Genomic DNA, 19,980 nt, shown 5'->3' with positions numbered 1-19,980 from the left:
TTGTTAAAAATTTTATCTCAGTTATGGGTTGCAATAATGCAATATGAGAAGTGAAATAACAAAACTAATGCAGAATTTGTAATCATGGTTACTCAAAACCTTACTTCCCCATAATAATGCCATCCATTATACTACAGTAAAGGAAACAGTATGGATAATGAATATCTGGCCTCCATCTGAAAAACAAACTTATTATGGTATATGAAAGAGAAAAAGAAACACTTTTGAACTTTTATTCCATTTTTAATAAACAAAGCACAATGCTTTCCTTATCAGTTTTTAACTTATGGCACCTGTATAAGTCATAGACCCAAATAAAGTAGTACTGTATAAGGTTTTCCACTATAATTAACAATTATTTTTTAAGGCTATGACTTATTTACAGTTGTGACTGCAAAAAAAATTCTTAACCTATTATTTATATAAATTCACTTTTATTCTGTATTCCAATATGAAAGGGAATTGTCTTTATTCATGAGGGTTTGTAACTTCAGTTTACAGTACAATATCTTCTGAACTGGACCTTATGCAAAGATTTCTATTGCTTTGTGATAAATATTTACAAAATAACTTTGATACTAATACATTTCTCCCTAGTAAATAATTTAGTATTACATAAAAAAAAATATAAAAATATTTTCTAAGGGATAATTTACCAAATGCAAAATTCCATAGAGAAGACATTTTCATCAAGTCAAAATTATACAAACCTGATTATAAGTTTACTATATTTTTTAATTATGCTCAATATAGATATAATTCTGAAAAACATGGATGTGCTGAAGTTACCAAGCTTGAAGGAGCAATGTGAATCTGTGCTACAAATATTTAAACATTAACTAAAAAAGTGGCATTGTTGCAACAAGGATATCTAGAATCAACATTGTAGTACTGGAAGACAAAGCTGCAGGGAATATAATGGGAAACTTTTTTTTTATTGCCTTGATAAAAACAATTTTAAACACTTTATTGCTGAAATACTAAAATATACTACAGATGTGATTGAAAAGCAAGAAGTACTAACTGCAACATTTGGCTTTTCATCAATATACTATATATATACCATAAGGTGCTTATAACATATGCAGACTGTCTCTTGACTAGTGACCTATCAAATTAAAAACTAAGTATTTTGTGTCCAAACTATATCAAAATATAAAACCTGTTTTAAGGGCGAGAGCTAACATCCTGTGCATCATATAAAATTGACCACCAGACTAAAACAGCCTGAGAATCCACCTTGGCATTTCCAGAGAATACTAATTTTGCCAGGCATGGAGTAAACTATACAAGTTACACCAAAAAACCAATGACTTAGAAAAGTTGGCATCCATCACTTAGGGTTCCTTCGGGGGATCAGAATGTGAATTTGTGGGTGATAAAATTAGGACAATCTAGCAATGTTAGCAGGTGTCTTGTCATCAGAAAAATTAAACAGGAATGCACAAGAGTAAAGGGATTGGGAAGATTTTAAATGCCTCTATTTCATAAAACAAACTTCTAAAGTGATGATGACTGGCTCTTTAGATTGATTTAGAAAAACTGGCACCGTAATAGTATTATAAATGTTAACATAGTAGATTATTATTCCATTCATTTTGTCATTTATTAAATGTTAAGTTTGATTACTCAGCAGAGGATTTTTCATGAAAAAAAATCTGGTTTTAGTTGCAAGATCTGTAGCTTCATTGCTTTGACCTCCTTACACAAGCTAAAGTACCTATGTAACCAAAACTGAACATATTTTCTTTGAAAGTGCAGACAATGTTCTTTTATTTTGTATCATTCATAATGCTTACAGTGTTGTGAATGACACTGCACATACTGTACTTTAAAATTTTCTACAATGCAAAACTACTTGAGAAATCAAAAATAAAATAAATTAAATTACAAGAGATTAATAACAATGAAATAAGAAAACAGTAAAAGTATACAGTATATACATAATTGACTTCAGTAGATTGCACAGTACAGTTTATTATACTGTAAGCAGGTTGTACAATATGAATAACTCTGATAGTCGATAGTGAATACTATTTTCCAAATTGTATTCATTTAGACATACGTCAATTAATCAGAAACCTTACGCAGCTTTGTGCTGTAAAATTTAAATAAAAAGAATTCAATATACAAAATTCTGTTATTAGACATTAAAGGTTTATGATTATTACCTTTTAAACAGCAAATTTCTTCCACTAATAAGTATGCATTATTCTTAATACATTATTTAAGGGCACATCTACTTTCTACCATAAAGAGCAAATTAAAAAATCACAATCATAAGGGGAACTTCACAAAAATCTAAACATTCATGGTTTATCCTTACTTGGCATTAACATCTAAGCTACATGGTCTCCTGAACTCTTGACCTCTTTCATGGATCCACTTGTTGGACACTGAAATGTAGAACAAAAGTTCATGACAGTATCTTGGTTTATTGACATTTGTTACTATTGTACACAACTGGAAATTCTGTTTAATTAAAAAAAAAAAAATTGGTCATCTAAGTCATAAAGAAATAGCTACTAAATTCCAAGGTATAAAAGTTACTCATGAATGGCAGAGGCAAGCCCTAAACTAGAGACTGACCATATATGCATATGATCAGCTCAAGTCCCCTCTCCACTCAAACATAGACCAGGGAGGACTAGCCAATGGAAGCTGACAACTTGGCAGGTAGACACATAGGCTCTCCCAAACCTCCTTCCTTAGCTCACAAGGATGGTGGGGTTGCAGACATTACAAGAAACTCTTGAGTTTGAGCAGATCTCGAACCCTAGACAAGCAGATTGCCAAGCAGGAACATTTCCAATAGATTACTCCAACAAAGGATAAAATGAAGCTCTCAATAGCTTCAACATTTGAGTTCAAGTATAGTTATTTCTTGGTTATGAGAACTAATGTGCATGTCTGACACACTTGGCCTAAACATCCTGCAGTGTAGGTAACGTATGGCCTACATGTCTCAAGTCGGTAGAGTAACACAGGTACATTGAATTTTAAAGTCAACATGGTCTATTTAAGCTATAATAGATTAATTTCATTATCAATAAAAATCACTTGTCTTATCTATAAGAAATGGTGATGAAATTTAAATGAAAAATTATTCCAACACTAGATACAAACCCTATGCTAACTGATTGTAATCTAACTTTTTGGGCTCAAGCCATGACGTCCTGATGGAAGGTTCCTTCAGTAGCTTCCTAAGGGTATATATGACTACAGTAGATATTCCCATAGAATTAAACTAAAGGTTTCACAGAACTCTAACTTCTGGCGCGAGTACCCATAAGGTTTCCCTCTAGGATATCGTATAATAACGGGACGTATGCTTGACACGCCACATAGCTATCTGCACCCCACATAGCGTTTACACTTCAAGGGGGAAGTGTGGCAAGTTATGGGAGGAGCCGTTACAAAGTTCTCCTCTGTTACTGTTACAGTACTCGGCGACGTCAACATCCGGTCGCCATGTTGGCCGCCATCTTGACTGACGTCACCGTTACGCGCCATTTCCTCATTCCTTCTTACGTAGCGTTTCTGACTAGGTGTTTTTTCCCAGTTTTCACTAAGTAACTCGTTATGTCGCAATATTCTGCCTCGCCGCCTTCTGGAAAGTTGAGTACCATATTCTTGTATTGTATAAATAAGCTCCAGCCGTAATGTATAAATAAGCTCCAATCTTAAAATTCTGTGTTTTGTGGCGGAGCTGTGCCCCGACCGGAGGCGTCATAATGCAGACGCTGTTGTTCGCCTCGCATGCTTTATTTAGTTAGCCAGAACCTTCCCGGTCTTATAACTAATAATCAACATTAGTTATTTAGTCTTCATTGCTAGGAATTAGTTATATTATGCTGACAGTATTCATTTTCGGCGAATGTAGGTAGCCGAATTCGCATGCTAGATTGCTAGCCTAGCCCCTAGGCTCGATAGCCTAAGCGTTGTTGTTTACTTTCTTGCATGATATAATAAGTGTTCCTAGTGTTGTTACGAAATGAAGATATAGGCATTTATACATATAAGACTCGGTGATTGCACATATGTTTTTCGCCTTCTAGGAAGTATACAAGGGGTTTCGGTGATCTTGGTAGTTGACTCCCTTGCCCCTAACCTAATGCTAGGGCTCTTGTATACTTCCTCTCCTCCCCAGTTACCTTATCTAAGGTAATCTCCTCCCTCTGAGGTAGCCTAGGCTACATCCTAGCCCTCCTTACCTCGAATTGCATTCAGGTAAGGTTAGGCTAGGATTTTTCATTCCCCACTCCTTGCCATAGTACATGCGCTTTGAGTTCGGGACAGAACCTAAGAGTACCAGTCGTTTGCCCCCAGCTCCCCATTAGGAGAATCTACTCTCCTTCTGGTCCCTACTGGTGGGTGAAGGTGGAGGGGCTCTACCCTTCCTCCCTGTGGCCTAGCGATTTGTCCTACCCCTGTCTTTCCTAGTCTGGGGGACTAGCTCCCCTAGCCTAGGTTAGGCAGTCCAAGGGGATTCTGCTTCTTTATAATTTAGGACAGGACACTAGTGCTGTACCTTCTCTGTGCTAACCTACCCTAAGCTGGAGAATGGATTCTTCCTACCTAGATAGGCTAGCCCTTAACAGAATCCCCACCCCTGGGAGTGCCGGTGGGAGCTACGCCTCCCCCCTACACTCCCCCTCAGGACCCTCACCCCTCCCCCCTCTATCCCTTTGTGTTAGCTTAGCCATCACACCTCTGTCCGCCCTCCTGCAAGTCCACCACGTGCCGGCAGGTTGTGGGTTCGGCTTGGTCCTTTCGTTGGTTAGTCCGAACTGCTACGCTTCCCGCATATAGTCGAACTATGGGATAGCATACGACGGGTCGGTCTGCCGGCGGAAGACCTCACTATCTTAGAGTGTTCTTCGGTCCTCCCTTGGGCCGCCACCTGCAACTCTAGTCGACTGCTGGCTCTGTTGCGACTGGATGAAAGGTTGCCACCCTCTCCCTTTCATTTGAACACTCCTTCCGGAGGAAGAAGGGGTATGGGTGTCGAGCACTACCCTTCCCTCTCTCTCCTCCTATCCTATCTCTCTCTCTCTTTCAGTGCCGGTCCACTGCCGCCTCCACTCTGCCGGAGACAGCCATCAGTGTCTTTGGTATCCTCTCTGTCTCATTGATAGATGTTAGTGTCAGTATACCTTCGCCGGTCACTTGCCGGCGATCTGCCATCACATAAAGGTGTTGCCCTCTCTCTGCCACATAGACTGATGACTTGGAAAGGTCTCCCCTTGATGGAGATTTGCCGGCGCCAGGCACGCTTCCGGCATGCCGTCACGTTGCCAGCGCCATCCATCATATCTATATAGTGGACAGTCACTCCTTCCCCCTGCCGGTCCAGTGCCAGCAGTGATTATTGTACAGCTATGGATAATAGCCAGTACATCTATGGTATAATATATACCCCAGACTGAAAACTATTGTGTATAGTTGTATGCGCAGTCTCTTGCCGGGACCTAACCTGAATAAGGGGGATTAGATCTATCCCTCCTTTTTCTTCTATACTGAATGAATTCAGTTCCCCCTCTCACTGTATCTAATTCCTCGGAGGAAGCCTAAGCTTTGCTCATCCAATGTGGATGTTTCTTCCTCCTTCCAGGGCTCATGAAGAGCTCCTAGAATTAGTTATGGTGTGGGGTCACGGCAATTGGCTGGGCGGGTTGCACAAGTATGTCTTTCCTGCCTCTTTTCTAGCTTACCTATCATAAGCTTATTCATGAAAATGAATCTTATATTATAAGTTTGATAACTTTAATATCAATCTAAGATTACTGTAAGTCATGACTGTTATTGACTTCCAAAGACTCATTTGCCTCTTTCTTTTACATGAGGAGTACCTGCAGTGTGAGAGCGCCTTCTGCGGAGTTCGTTGCCCCGATTTCTACGGCCACCTGGCGTGCCGAACCCACGCCGGCTGTTCGATCTCCAAAGGGAACCTTTGTTATTGGGACCCGCAGGTCTGCACTGTATGCAAGAACCTGCTCGATGAGGCGTTTGACAACCCTCCGTCAGCGGAGGCCAGGGACATCGCCCGAGAGAAACTGAGCAAGTGGGTGCGTGGTTTCCAAAAGAACGTCACGGGGCCTTATCTCCCAAACGAAGAGGATGAGAGCCTTGCTCTTTCCTAAGGCATCTGCGGATACCGTCATTCCCAAGGCTGAGATCCCCTGCGTCCAACTGACGGTCGAACCGGACGTTTCGGACGCTCTCTAAGACTGTCATATCGATGAAGTGGAGAAGATGTCGGATGTGTCGGACAATACCGAAAGGACCCTGATGGCTGAGGGTCAGGAAGAGTTAGATGAAGTGGCGACTCCTGACTACGAGGGCGAGGTCGCCCGCGCCCCCTCTGTTTCTTCCGTTGCCATTTCGGAACCAGTCCCCTCTATCTCTGCCACTCCAGTACCTGCAGTGGTGGGCACCCAGGATACCCTCCAAGCTTTCGTGGCACTCCTGGATGATTAATTACGCCAGGGGCATGCGGACCTTAAGAGGGAGATCATGCGCATGTCGAAACAGACGCCGTAAAAGATCAGCGTCAAGGATCTTCCCTCCTGCTCAGTGACAAACCCTTGGTGGCATGCAGAACAAATGCCCATCACGAGCGGATACATTTTCATCAACCCTAAACAAGGCGCCGTCCCCCTTGAAGAGGTGGAGTTCTGGCCAAGCTTTGAAGCCTACCCGGACTGTTACGTCCGTCTAAAATCCGAACCAGACTCCAAGTCCAAGTAGGAGACCGAGCCTAAGGAGGTCATAGTATTTGACCATGCTAAGGCCCAAGCTCTTCTAGCCGACTGCCTCAAGAGCAGGGGCTACACCAACTCCAAGGTGCTGGCCCTAAGCAAGAAGCACCCGTCCTTTCTTGCTCCTACCACCATGGTCTTTCCTTTCGCCGAAAAGGCCCTGCTGGCAGTGTTGAAGGCAGTGGTGGAAGGAAAACCCTGCCCTACATTGGAGGAATGTAGGCCTCTCTCCCTCGCCCTCCCTCCCGACGACAAAAGCTGGAAAGATATCCAGTTAACTTTCGCGGTAGGAAAGTTGGAAGCTGATGTCGCGGGACGTCAGTTTAACGAAAACCTCCCCAAGCTCACCGAGTACCTTCTGCGTCGGGAGCAAGACACAAAAGAGAGGCTGGCTGCCTCTGTCTCTTCAGGTACAGCTTGAGACACTGGCCGGGGACATTCGGGTCCCAGGCTTCTACATGGTTCTTGCAAAGACCCACCTTGCCACCTTGATGAGGGACCTGTATGCTTCATCAAGGCCCGGAGAGCCTGTAGAGAACTCGTGTTTGCGGATGCCACCGTCAAACACGAACCCCGGAAACCGATTTCCTCCAACATTTGGGGCAAATATCTCTTTCCTAACGACCTCGTGAAAGAGATCGTTGACAGAGCCACCACTGAGAACCGGAACCTTCTCAACAAGTGGGGGATGTCCCGAAAGAGGAAATCTTCTCAGGATGAAGGCCCCCAACCTAAGAAGAAGTCCAACAAGCCCTGACCCCAACAGCGTCAGGCTAAGCGCCAGTTTCCGGCATCTGCTACTCCCCAGTTGGTAGCTCAGCCACAACAGACCTTTTAGTTGGTCCCTCAGCCGGTGGTGGCTCAGTCACCAGTCTTCACACCAGCCTATGAAAGGCAATCTACTACCTTTCGCCCCAAAGGTAGAGGTTCCGGCAAAGACTCCTCTCGACGTCCATCTAGAGGGAGAGGAGGGAGGGGAGCAGGCGGCCGAGGTGGTAAATCCTCGGGAAACCAGAAGCAATGAAATGTTTCTGGTGGGAGGAAGACTCCGCCACTTCCAGGATCGTTGACTTCCAGGATCGTTGGACCTTCGATCCTTGGGCCCACAGCATGATCAAGAAGGGACTAGGGTGGGTAACACCACCTCCAACCTTCCACCAATTCTTCCAACACTCCACCCCCGTCTTGGAAGAATACGTCCTAGAACTCTTGAACAAGAAGGTGATCAAGAGGGTAAAGTTCTCCAGGTTCCAGGGAAGACTGTTCTGTGTTCCCAAGAAGGACTCCGACAAACTCTGAATCATTCTAGACTTGTCCCCTCTCAACAAATTCATGATGCTGACTCTTCAACATATAAGAGCCCTACTACCTCACAAGGCTTACACGGTCTCATTAGACCTGGCGGACGCCTACTGGGACATTCCAATGAATCGCCAGGCTTCCTCCTACCTAGGATTCAAGCTTCAAAGAAGGCAGTACGCTTTCAGGGCCATGCCCTTCGGACTCAACGTAGCTCCAAGAATCTTCACGAAGCTCGCAGACACGATCGTCCAACAGCTACGCCTTCAAGGCGTCCAGGTGATGGCTTACCTAGACGACTGACTGGTTTGGGCAGCATCCTCAGAAGAATGCTCGCGTGCTTGCAGAAAGGTGATCCAGTTCCTGGAACATCTGGGTTTCAAAATCAACACCAAAAAGTCTTGACTGTCTCCAGCTCCGAAGTTTCAATGGCTGGGAATCCATTGGAACCTTCAGTCACACCGTCTTTCCATACCTCTGAAGAAAAGGAAGGAAATAGCGGGATCTGTCAAGAGACTCCTAAAATCCAAACGGATTTCAAGGCGACAACAGGAACAAGTGCTCGGCTCCCTCCAGTTCGCCTCAGGGACAGACCCAGTGCTACGAGCACAGCTAAAAGATGCATCGGGAGTCTGGAGAAGAAACGCATCCATCGCTCGAAGAGATCTCAAGAGACCTCTACCAACCAAGCTTCGCTCACTCCTAAAGCCATGGTCGGAGGCAAAGAACCTGAAAAGATCAGTTCCTCTTCAACCACCACCTCCGTCGGTCACCATCCACACAGATGCTTCGCTGGAAGGATGGGGGGGTCACTCCCATCAGCGACAAGTTCAAGGAACATGGTCTCCCCTATTCAAGACGTTTCACATCAACTTCTTGGAGGCCATGGCGGTTCTTCTTACTCTGAAGAAACTGTCCCCACGTCCTTCGATCCACATCCGTCTAACTCTGGACAGCGCCGTTGTGGTCAGATGTCTCAACCGTCAGGGCTCAAGATCCGCTCCAACTCAACCAAGTGCTATTGCCCATCTTCCGCCTAGCGGACAAGAAGAGATGGCACCTCTCAGCAGTTCACCTACAAGGATTCTGCAATGTGACGGCGGACACACTATCGAGGACAAGCCCAATAAAGTCGGAATGGTCCCTAGACGCAAGATCATTCTCCTTCATCTCCCATAAAGTCCCGGAACTGCAGATCGACCTCTTCGCGATGAGCGACAACAAGCAACTTCCTCTTTACGTGGCCCCATACGAGGACCCCAGATCGGAAGCTGTGGACGCCATGTCCCTGGACTGGAACAGATGGTCCAAGATTTACCTGTTCCTTCCACCCAACCTTCTGCTGAAAGTCCTCACCAAGCTGAGAACCTTCAAGGGAACAGCAGCCCTAGTGGCACATAAGTGGCCCTGGAGCAACTGGTTCCCTCTAGTCTTGGAGCTACAGCCCAAGCTGATCCCTCTGCCAGACCCAGTTCTCTCCCAGCAGGTTCAGAAGTCGACTGTCTTCGCTTCATCAAGGAAAACCCAAGACCTTCATCTCATGATTTTCTCTCCCTAGCCGTGAAGAAGAGGCTTGGGATTTCGAAGAAATGTTTAGACTTCCTAGAGGAATACAAAACTAAGTCTACCAGAAGGCAATATAAGTCATCCTGGAAGAAGTGGGTGTCCTTCGTCAAGGCTAAAAATCCTACAGAAATCACTGTAGATTTTTGTCTGTCCTCCTTCATTCACCTTCATGGACAAGGCTTAGCAGCCAACATGATTTCCACTTGCAAATCGGCCTTGACAAGACCATTACTTTACGCCTTCCAGACATCTTTAACAAGCTTCCAAAGGCATGTGCTAGACTCCGTCCTGCACCTCCACCGAGACCCATCTCCTGGTCTCTTGATAAGGTGCTCCATTTTGCCTCTAGTCTGGACAATGAGTCTTGCTCTCTGAAAGACTTGACTCAAAAAGTGATTTTCCTTTTTGCTCTCGCCTCGGGAGCCCGAGTCAGTGAAATAGTGGCTTTATCTAGAGAAGAGGGCCAGATACAATTCGCCGAAACAGGGAACTTACCCTCTTCCCTGACCCAACGTTTCTCGCCAAGAATGAACTTCCCACTAAGAGGTGGGGTCCCTGGAGAATCTGCCCTCTGAAGGAAGATGTCTCTCAATGCCCAGTGGAGAGAGTAAAGGTCTATCTTCGAAGAACTTCAGACTTTGGTGGAGGACAGCTCTTTAAAGGAGAAACATCGGTATCTGATTTGTCACTCAAACAACTAAGGGCGAAGATCACCTACTTTATTCGCAGAGCGGATCCTGACAGTACACCCGCAGGCCATGATCCCAGGAAAGTCGCCTCTTCCCTAAACTTCTTTCAAGCAACGGATTTCGAAAGCCTTCGATCTTTCACAGGCTGGAAATCCTCAAGTGTGTTTTTCAAATACTATGCAAAGCAGGTGCATGAACTTAAGCGTTGCGTGGTGGCAGCAGGTAGTGTGTTAAAGCCTGCTGCCTAGTGCTGCGCAGAACAGTGAGTTATTCGGGACTCTAACTCAACGGGTGCCTGTGTTGACCCTAGTGCGAAACAGTGATTTTGAGTGCCACCTGGTGCCACTAAGGACTGTTCTTCTACAAAGGTGAAGTAACATAGACAAGAACACGTGTCCCACATGTTTTTTGGATATGAAGTGTATATAAGACTTTAAAAGACTTTATAGTTCCCTTGGTACTTGTGTGTGTAATGGCAAGTTCTTCCTTTTCAGATTCCACACCCACGTCTTTTGTTGTCTTTAGTCTATGTTTGTTAACTACATTTTATTGAAATTTATTTATTTATTTCATATTAATTCAAAAATTTTATTGAATAAAATAGAAATTTTCGCTACCATATGCGTCTCATTTCGCCCTATCATATGAAATAAAATACTGTTAGAGATTTTTATTATCCCTATTATTTGATCATGATTATAATCTGTTATAATATTGCTCCTATTTGATGTATACTCACCCAGAGAAAAGTAAAAAATTGTTCCAACACAATTACTCAACTTTCCTGATCTGTCTACGAGACCGGCAAGATCTTCGTCTACAGGTGAGTTTCTTCATCAGGTTAGCTTCAAGATGTTCCTTTCGTCCAAATAGGACTTCCCTGCCAGGGGGGCAGGAAGCCATAACATAGTATATGCTATTGGTAGTGACATGTAACGGAGATGTCACGGTCTCTAAGGTCATCAGACCAAAGGAATATGGTTTAGAAGTCGAAGGCACTACTAAAAGGGGAAAAAACCCATGATACATTAATTCTCTTACCGGTACACTTCCATCAGGACGTCATGGCTTGAGCCCAAAAAACGGATTTTGAGCGAAGCTAAAGATCTATTTTTGGGTGAGATAGCCATGACGTCCTGATGGACCCGCCCTGATTCTCTATTCTGGCCTGTCAGGCCCCTCCCTATCTTATTGTATCATGGAGGCTGGCATAAACGCCGGAAGGAATGAGGAAATGGCGCGCAACGGTGACGTCAGTCAAGATGGCGGCCAACATGGCGACCGGATGTTGACGTCGCCGAGTACCGTAACAGTAACGGAGGAGGAGAACTTTTTAATGGCTCCTCCCATAACTTGCCACACTTCCCCCTCGAAGTGTAAACGCTATGTGGGGTGCAGATAGCTATGTGGCGTGTCAAGCATACGTCCCGTTATTATACGATATCCTAAAGGGAAACCTTATGGGTACTCGCGCCAGAAGGTACAATTCTGGGAAACCTTAAGTTTAATTCTCTGGGAATATCTACTGTAGTCATATATACCTTTAGGAAGCTACTGAAGGAACTTTCCATCAGGACGTCATGGCTATCTCACCCAAAATTTAGATATTTCGCTTCGCTCAAAATCCGTTTTTTCAGCTCTTGACTCCGCACTCCTCCTTGCGGCGATGGGCCAATGGCCTTACTTAGTGAGCAGAGGGAGTGCATAGTCTTTAGCTTATTTGCTCCCTCTCTGGGAACCCCCTCCACCGAGGGTTGAGGTTTTTCCACGAGTAGTCGTTTGCACCCAATTAATGTTTAGTAATTTTTTTTTTTTTTTTTTAATCCACCCAAGGGAGTTTTTCATAATGAAACTCAACAGGGTAAGATCCACAACCAACCTATCCATGACGTGGATATCCCCATTATAGCAATGTGCAGAATGGTACCGTGACTACGTAGACCTGCTGAGCCCCTACCATCTGTTTTTTTTTTTTTTTTCCTGCAACCAAAGGCAAAACAGATCTGGTTACCTCAAAAGGTCCTTGACCTCACTCTAACCTACCAGGCAAGTAGATGATCTTTTGTGGTTAGTGTTGTGGAAGGGTTGTCTTTCCACAAGGAATCACTATACCCCTAATTACTGAATTTTTACCTTCTCTCTGAAAACTTGACTCAGTCTTGTCGGTAAAGGCTATCGCTCGGCATTAAGCCAAGTCTTTAGACTGAAAGAGTTGGCATTTCCTCTTCAGTAGAGTTGTCCATGCTCAGAGTTTTGAACAAGCTTCCCCTCAGTCAGCATTGAGACCACCTTTGTGAAACCTTGTCAAAGTTCTTCGTTCCCTGAAAGAGCAATTTACAAGCCATTACATCGGTCTTCAGGCTGGGAAAATGGTTTTCTTCACTTTAACCTTCTCTAACAGGGTTAGAGCATTGCATGGTCTCTCCTACGACATCCTCAAGTTCATTGCTAGATTCGAGTTCTGATCCGATGATCCGGATTGGATGTTTTAGTCCTGTGAGAGCGCTAAGGCGATACAGTATTTAAATAAACTCGAGTAGCTCGCCCAGAGATCCAGAATTCAATATAAGTTTATGCGTTCCCGCAGCTACGGCTTTTCAAAAATCTGATGATGTTCACTCTGATTCTCTTGCAGGAAAATGAGGATGAGAAAAGAAAGTATCACCTTTTCAATCTTTGTATAACATTATTGCCAAGATATACTGTATCCTACTATGTAGTTTAAGTAAGAAATGTAGTACTGCATCGTATCTTATCAAATTGTAAAACTTGGCCGCAGTCTATCATCAATATTCGCAGAATTGGCCATTCACAATAAGAAGAACCATATAACCAAATATATATAAAAATCTTTATTTGAAGGCAAGGGCATCGAGAGATCAGTGGATGACCCTGATAACTAGGCAGTGGCAGCAAACAGAATACTACTCAGACCTTCTTTTCCTGCTTGACTCCTAAGTCTGTTTTTCCTGCTTGGTTGGGCCTCTGCCTTTCCTCCCCCACTGACATGGTATTAAGAGGAGGGATGATGCAGATTTCGAAAATGAAGACTGGAGTAATTAATGTGGTAACCTGAGCTCCCTACCACTTATTGCTTGCTTGAGGGCTCTATCCCTTTAAGAGCATGTATTTGTTTTATTGAAAGACAATAGAAATATTTTTGAATGTTTAAAGTTTTATTGATGTGGAACCTTGTCAAAGTTCTTCGTTCTCTAAAAGAGCACTTTACAAGCCATTACGTTGGGCTTCAGGCAGTGATCTAGATAAAATTCAAAGAAACTTTACAAATTACTTTTTTTAGATTTTGACTAGTTGATATTTGTTAGTTTAAGCAAATAAAGTACAGTGGTAAGCATAAACAGAACAACCAACAATCATTAGTCTGTTTTATTTCTATATTTTTTTTTTCATCAGGTAAAATAACTACAGTATACAGCTATAAAGATTATGGACCACCCAATCAAGGATGAAGCGAAGAAACCTACTGGAGGAAGCAACAAGCAATCCCGAATAAGGCACTTTAAATTACTGGTTTTTGAGATTCCCTGAAAGTATCAAGTCGCCCATTTCTGGTGGCACATTGTGAAATGAAATGGAGCTGGTTTGTATGCCTTAAAAGTAACTTTATTTTTAAATAAAATTATGAAAAGCAATATAGTCTTTATTTGCATCTCTTTCTCCTATTCCAAATAGGATGCTTAGAACCTCATCTTAAGCCAGCATATGAGAACTCCTAGCATCCTGATAATAGTAATCACTGCATCATGCTTAGTTCAGCGTTTATGCCTGTTGCTTGGTGGATTACAGTGCTCCCCCCCCTTTTTTTTTTTATCAGACACTCAAGTGGTATATAATAGTCTACATAGACATAATGGCTTCAGTTTTCCCATTCACCAGTAAGATAACTACTGTACCTAATTTTCCTTGTAAGATTTTATACTGTACCATATTCTTTACCTGTAGTGTTACTAGGAAATATGTAATCATCATTGTATATAAAAATTGGGAAGAGTGATTGTAAAGTATGCTGTCCAATGTGTGCATAAAAGCGAAAGGCAAATGACCGAGGATAATATCTCTATTGTTTATAGGATTTAGTTTCCATAAAATAAATTTCTTTAAGATATTTTGTCTAGTATTATTATTACTATCCAAGCTACAACCCTAGTTGGAAAAGCAGGATGCTATAAGCCCAGGGGCTCCAACAGGGAAAAATAGCCCAGTGAGGAAAGGAAATAAATAAATGAGAATAAATTAACAATAAATCATTCTAAAATAAGAAACAACGTCAAAACAGACATGTCATATAATAAACTATCAACAACATCAAAAACAAATATGTCATAAATAAACTATAAAAAGACTATGTCCGCCTGGTCAACAAAAAAGCATTTGCTCCAACTTTGAACTTTTGAAGTTCTACTGATTCAACCACCCGATTAGGAAGATCATTCCACAACTTGGTCACAGCTGGAATAAAACTTCTAGAGTACTGCGTAGTATTGAGCCTCGTGATGGAGAAGGCCTGGCTATTAGAATTAACTGCCTGCCTAGTATTACGAACAGGATAGAATTGTCCAGGGAGATCTGAATGTAAAGGATGGTCAGAGTTGTGAAAAATCTTATGCAACATGCATAATGAACTAATTGAACGACGGTGCCAGAGATTAATATCTAGATCAGGAATAAGAAATTTAATAGACCGTAAGTTTCTGTCCAACAAATTAAGATGAGAATCAGCAGCTGAAACCAGACAGGAGAACAATACTCAAAACAAGGTAGAATGAAAGAATTAAAACACTTCTTCAGAATAGATTGATCACCGAAAATCTTAAAAGACTTTCTCAATAAGCCTATTTTTTGTGAAATTGAAGAAGACACAGACCTTATATGTTTCTCAAAAGTAAATTTACTGTCGAGAATCACACCTAAAATTTTGAAAGAGTCATACATATTTAAAGAAACATTATCAATACTGAGATCCGGATGTTGAGGAACCACCGTCCTTGACCTACTTACAATCATACTTTTGAGTTTTGTTAGGATTCAACTTCATACCCCATAATTAGTATCTTTAAAATAAATTTCTTTAAGATATTTTGTCTAGTATCTTTACCTTGAGCTATATATCTCTATTGTGCAATACACACATCTAGATTGTAAAAGCTATTGCCCACGAAATCAAGAAATAAGACATTCTTATTTGAAGGAGTACCAAATGTAATATTTTTGGGAACTGGTTCTTAATCCCAAAAACAGAACAAATTGTTTCTATCCTGAATGAAGTTCGACTAACAAACTCCTCCAGCAAAGAGAGGTTGATAACTTCTCCACCTGGGGGAGTCGCCTTCAGTACCGGTGGTCTGGTGTAGGTTGGCAACTTTCCCAGTTTTCTTCTATAGCATATTATTTACTTTTGACAATGAGGCCACAGCTTTCTGCAATCCTGGGAAAGAGGAGTATAGTAAGTATTCCTTCCAAAGGACACTTCCTATTCAAGGCTTGACTTCCCACCATTACCACGTTTGCCCAATGGGAATCTTCCACTCACGACAGCATTAGAAGGGAACACCTACTTTATGTCAAATAGGAGCATATAAGTGAGGAGACCGTAGCTTTCAAGGAAAAGACTGCACTAGGTCCTGGTTGGGGCTTGGAAATGATACAAGACTTTTAGAAGCCCCACTCTAAGGTGTGCTTGGCTCAGAAAGCGAAGGTTCTGAAGTTAACAACACAATGGACAGTCAAGTCCTGAGAGGTAATCCTCTACTTATCCACTTCTCTCTTTTCTTGGAAGGATCTTAGAAATGATCTAGTGCATAGATTAAGTTGGCTCTCACTTAACTTGTTGAGAAAAGGAGAAAACTACAATAGATGGCCTTTTATACGGCACCATAAGGACTTTGCTGTTGCTGGATAATAAAGTGCCGTTGTGTAAAGTGACTTCTTGAAAATTATTTGAAACATTCAAACTTCTTATTATATCACGCAAGTGACCACAAACAACTACCAGACATGTCAACCATAGAAGGAAAACTATATCAAATGCTTAAAACTGTTAATGGGAAAAAAGAATTAACATTTATAAGCCTGCTCCTGCAATCTCTAGTATTGTTCAAAGGGTGAGGCTCCTATCCATAATCAATTTGTCTGTCCATTGCTCTTTTAAGGGAACATAGGGCTTCTGAGGGATACCCTGGCAGTAGTCCCCCCCCCCCCTTTAGAAGAAGATAGTCCTGTCCCAGGTACATGAAAGTGAGGATCGCTCTGCTGTATTGCAGGCGACAACTCAATATTAAAAAGACCTGGTTTATAGCCCAGTGATAAACCTTCATCGCTGGTTTTGAGCAGGAAATGGTATTCTGCATCTGGTCTTTGTTTTGGCAATAGTCTTTTCATGACTGGCTCTGAACTGCATCTTGGGAAACAGTTCGTACCCATTCTGACTGGATACTCTGAGAAATGACCCTCTCCTATGATGCCGAAGCCTTACAAAGAGCGCTTGGCTTGGTGTACGGCAACAGAAACTCCATTAGGAATTTCAGACTGCAAATAATTTCTCTCCGCAATGAGACTTTCAATAATTCTTCGCCGAGACAACGAGGATTCTACCAATCTGTGGAATATCTGGTAGTAAGGCAGGCCCAATTGGTCGGGTAGAGGTGCAGATTTCTCTGAGTACTCTTCAAAACTGTAGAAGGTGAGGGTATCTCTACCTATTGCCCTTTCGAGGCTTGGAGGTTAAAAATGATTTGAGCTTCATTTAATGCTCCTCGTAAGACCCCTAAGAGGCAGCCTGGTGACAATCTGAATATGACGGCCATTTCAGAGATGTCACACACCGCCCTTGAAGATTGCCTCTAACTCTGGTATAAGCGAACAGAATACCAATAATTTCTGGTTAGGGAAGATGCAGGTCAGTGGATTATCCACGATTACAGTATAATCTGAAGATGCTAATATCACCCTGAGACAATTTTCACCATCTTTGTGATAGTTGGCACCCCATAAGTTCCTTCTACTTGGAACGTAGTGGCTGAAAGGTGATCGTTGAACACTTACAAATCCAAGAATTTCCTGATAACTGTGCATATTGCGTTGAAGTCTTACCGTTGTCACGGGACGGTCCGTGCTCAATCCTCTGCCTGATCAGAATGTTATTCCCAAGCAAGTGTTGAGGAGATAGCCGTTTGTATTCCTAACAGTCAGACACTGATGCTCCTAGTTTGCTTACTGCCCTGAAGCCCAAAGTGCAGGCGGGGTGCTCCCCACATCTCGGTTCCATCTTTCAACATGTCCGTGAACAACATAGATCCGGAAGTTATGCAAGAGAAGCAGAGTGCTTCCAGTAGGTTAGCCTTCTTGACTCCTATTTCACCTCTCATGGGTTTCTCCCTAAACGGGGTCTGAACACCTGTCGTGGTCGCTGCCCAGAAGTCAAAGATGTTGCGTTACGTACAGAAAGATGTATAGAGCTGGCGTTTAGAACGAGACAATGCCAAATGTCAGAAGAACTGTAGGAGGAGCATAGTTTTCCTTAAGCATGGTAGGCAATCCCAGAATAGGATGCATTTCCTCCCCCTAGGATTGTGTTTCTCTTGATCTTGAGAGAGTCTTGGGGCAAAGGAATGACCCCCCCCCCTTTTTTTTTGGGGGGGGGGGGGCCTGGGGTCAAAATCTTGATAGGGCGAGATGTCTGTGGTGGAGATGGAGGAAAGCGCATCACTCGTTTCCATCACTATTAATCATCGATCCAACTAAATCAGTCAGCACTTTCTCTTTTACTTTTGATAATTTCTTTTTTCTCCCATCTCTTCCTTTTGGGCTCGATATTGTTGACGACTTTGGCATGTTCGATTTTACTTTGGATGCTGCTTTGGATTTGGCAGAGTGTGGGATGGACTGCATTCCATCTCAACCTGTGCCAATTTAGACGCCATCACCCTCTGGCAGACCCCATTGGGTGCAGACCAAGTCTGTTAAGAGTCGGGCTCCAGTGATCCGGTCTTAAGTCACCCATATTTGCGGGTAATGGGTGACGCCAGGCATTGGAGTCGACGGTGGGAGGGGCTAACTACCCCCACTGACCAGTGTACGCCCACCTTAAGAGAGGCAGCCCACCTTAAGAGAGGCAGCCCCTCTCTAATAGAGGACTGGTCCCCGCTGAAGCCTCTTCTCGTGTTGGGCCACATGGGATAGGAGGACTGACATCCTCCGATAAGAGGTGGATAACCCGGCTTGCTTTTTCAAAAAAACCCAACACCTCTGTTGACGACCTGGAAAATACAAACATGGACCTCGGTACAGACAGCTCCAACTCGGGTTCTAACATTGTAACGTTAGAACCTTATTCACGTCATGTGAATAATAAAACGCTAGAGAAGAAGAGAGAGAGAGTGAAAAATGATGACAGTACAGAAAGATATAGAAAAGTAGAAGTATTACCTGGTCACTATGAAGTAGTGAATTATGAAAATTTTTTTATCTTGGAATTTGAAAACGGAAGAAATGAGCGTATAAATGTTTTTAAAGCTAATAGGGAAAGAGTTACTTTATGTGGAGGGCAGCCAAAAATTTTACCCCAGGGAAATGGAAGTCTCTTGATAGAGACACTGTCCCCATTACAAGGTGAAAGGTTAAAAACACTTACAACATTGAATGGTCATAGCGTAAAATGCGTTTCGCACCCTACTTTCAACCAGAGTAGAGGTGTGATATATGCTCCAGAATTGTTGGATATAGAGGAGAAAGAAATAGAGGATGAACTGAAAAATCAAGGAGTAGTTAAAGTAGTCAGAATGAGAAAGAGAGTTGGAGAACAACGTATCCCTCTTGCTACTCTGATTATAACATTTGATCAATGCCGATTACCAAATGTTATAAAAGCTGGATGGCTATCTTTGAAGGTAAAACCATATATCCCGTCACCATTGCGATGTTATCATTGCCAAATGTATGGCCATTTAAGCCAGAAATGTAAAGAAAAACTAAACAATAAGCCAGCTATTTGTGCCAACTGTGGAAAAAGTAGTCATGGAGTATGCATCGAAAACCCTAATTGCATACATTGTGGGGAAGCACACCCAGCTACATCTAAAAGCTGTGTAAAGTTTATTTTTGAAAAAGAAATCCAGGCCATTAGGACCATGGAAAGGGTTACTTTTAAAGAGGCTCGTAAAAGAGCTCTTGAAAAGCAAATAAGACCAGGGCAACCTTTTTCAATGGTTCTGAAGAAAAACTTGCCAAACCACACAGACGAAAATTATATCTCTACTTCTAAGATAAAGAAACAAATGAAAGTACGTAGTTAAAGAGGTTGAAAGTCCCATCGAAAATCTATATCCAGAAATTGTAGAAAAATCAAAACGGATACTTAAAGATCTGAAAATTATTCAAAAGCCAACTACTCCGATTTTAAACAATAGTACAAACCTCTCGCAGGCCGTGTCCTTGCCTGATCTGATGGAGGTTGCACTCGAAACCAATTTACCTGGTGAACCCGTAGTGAGGAAGGTGCAAAAACCTGACAGATCACAACCTTTTAATCGGAAAAGAGAGAGACCTCCCTCCCTCTCTCCTACCATAAGAAACATTAAAGTCACGACTTCCAATAAATATGATATCTTGTCTGCTGATGTTTCTGAACAACTAGAAGGTAAATTGAA

The 19,980-nt window shown here is 42.7% G+C and overlaps 1 protein-coding gene and 1 long non-coding RNA gene across 2 annotated transcripts in view; one reads left to right on the top strand and one right to left on the bottom strand.

Moving 5' to 3' along the window:
• Nucleotides 1-13,968, top strand: part of LOC137638719 (uncharacterized) — a 50,654-nt gene extending 36,686 nt beyond the window's left edge. Inside the window, exon 2 of the long non-coding RNA XR_011044174.1 lies at nt 13,730-13,968. This is a non-coding gene — a long non-coding RNA (uncharacterized lncRNA). The remainder of the gene's footprint in view (nt 1-13,729) is intronic.
• LOC137638718 (prolyl 4-hydroxylase subunit alpha-1-like) overlaps nt 218-19,980 on the bottom strand; it is a 55,952-nt gene continuing 36,189 nt past the window's right edge. Inside the window, exon 12 of the mRNA XM_068371044.1 lies at nt 218-2,396. Within this exon, the coding sequence (XP_068227145.1) occupies nt 2,323-2,396 (74 nt within the window). The 3' untranslated portion in view covers nt 218-2,322. The remainder of the gene's footprint in view (nt 2,397-19,980) is intronic.

The sequence above is a fragment of the Palaemon carinicauda genome, chromosome 3, assembly GCF_036898095.1.
Source record: "Palaemon carinicauda isolate YSFRI2023 chromosome 3, ASM3689809v2, whole genome shotgun sequence".
NCBI lineage: Eukaryota > Metazoa > Arthropoda > Malacostraca > Decapoda > Palaemonidae > Palaemon > Palaemon carinicauda.
This window is presented reverse-complemented; position numbering and strand designations above follow the sequence as displayed.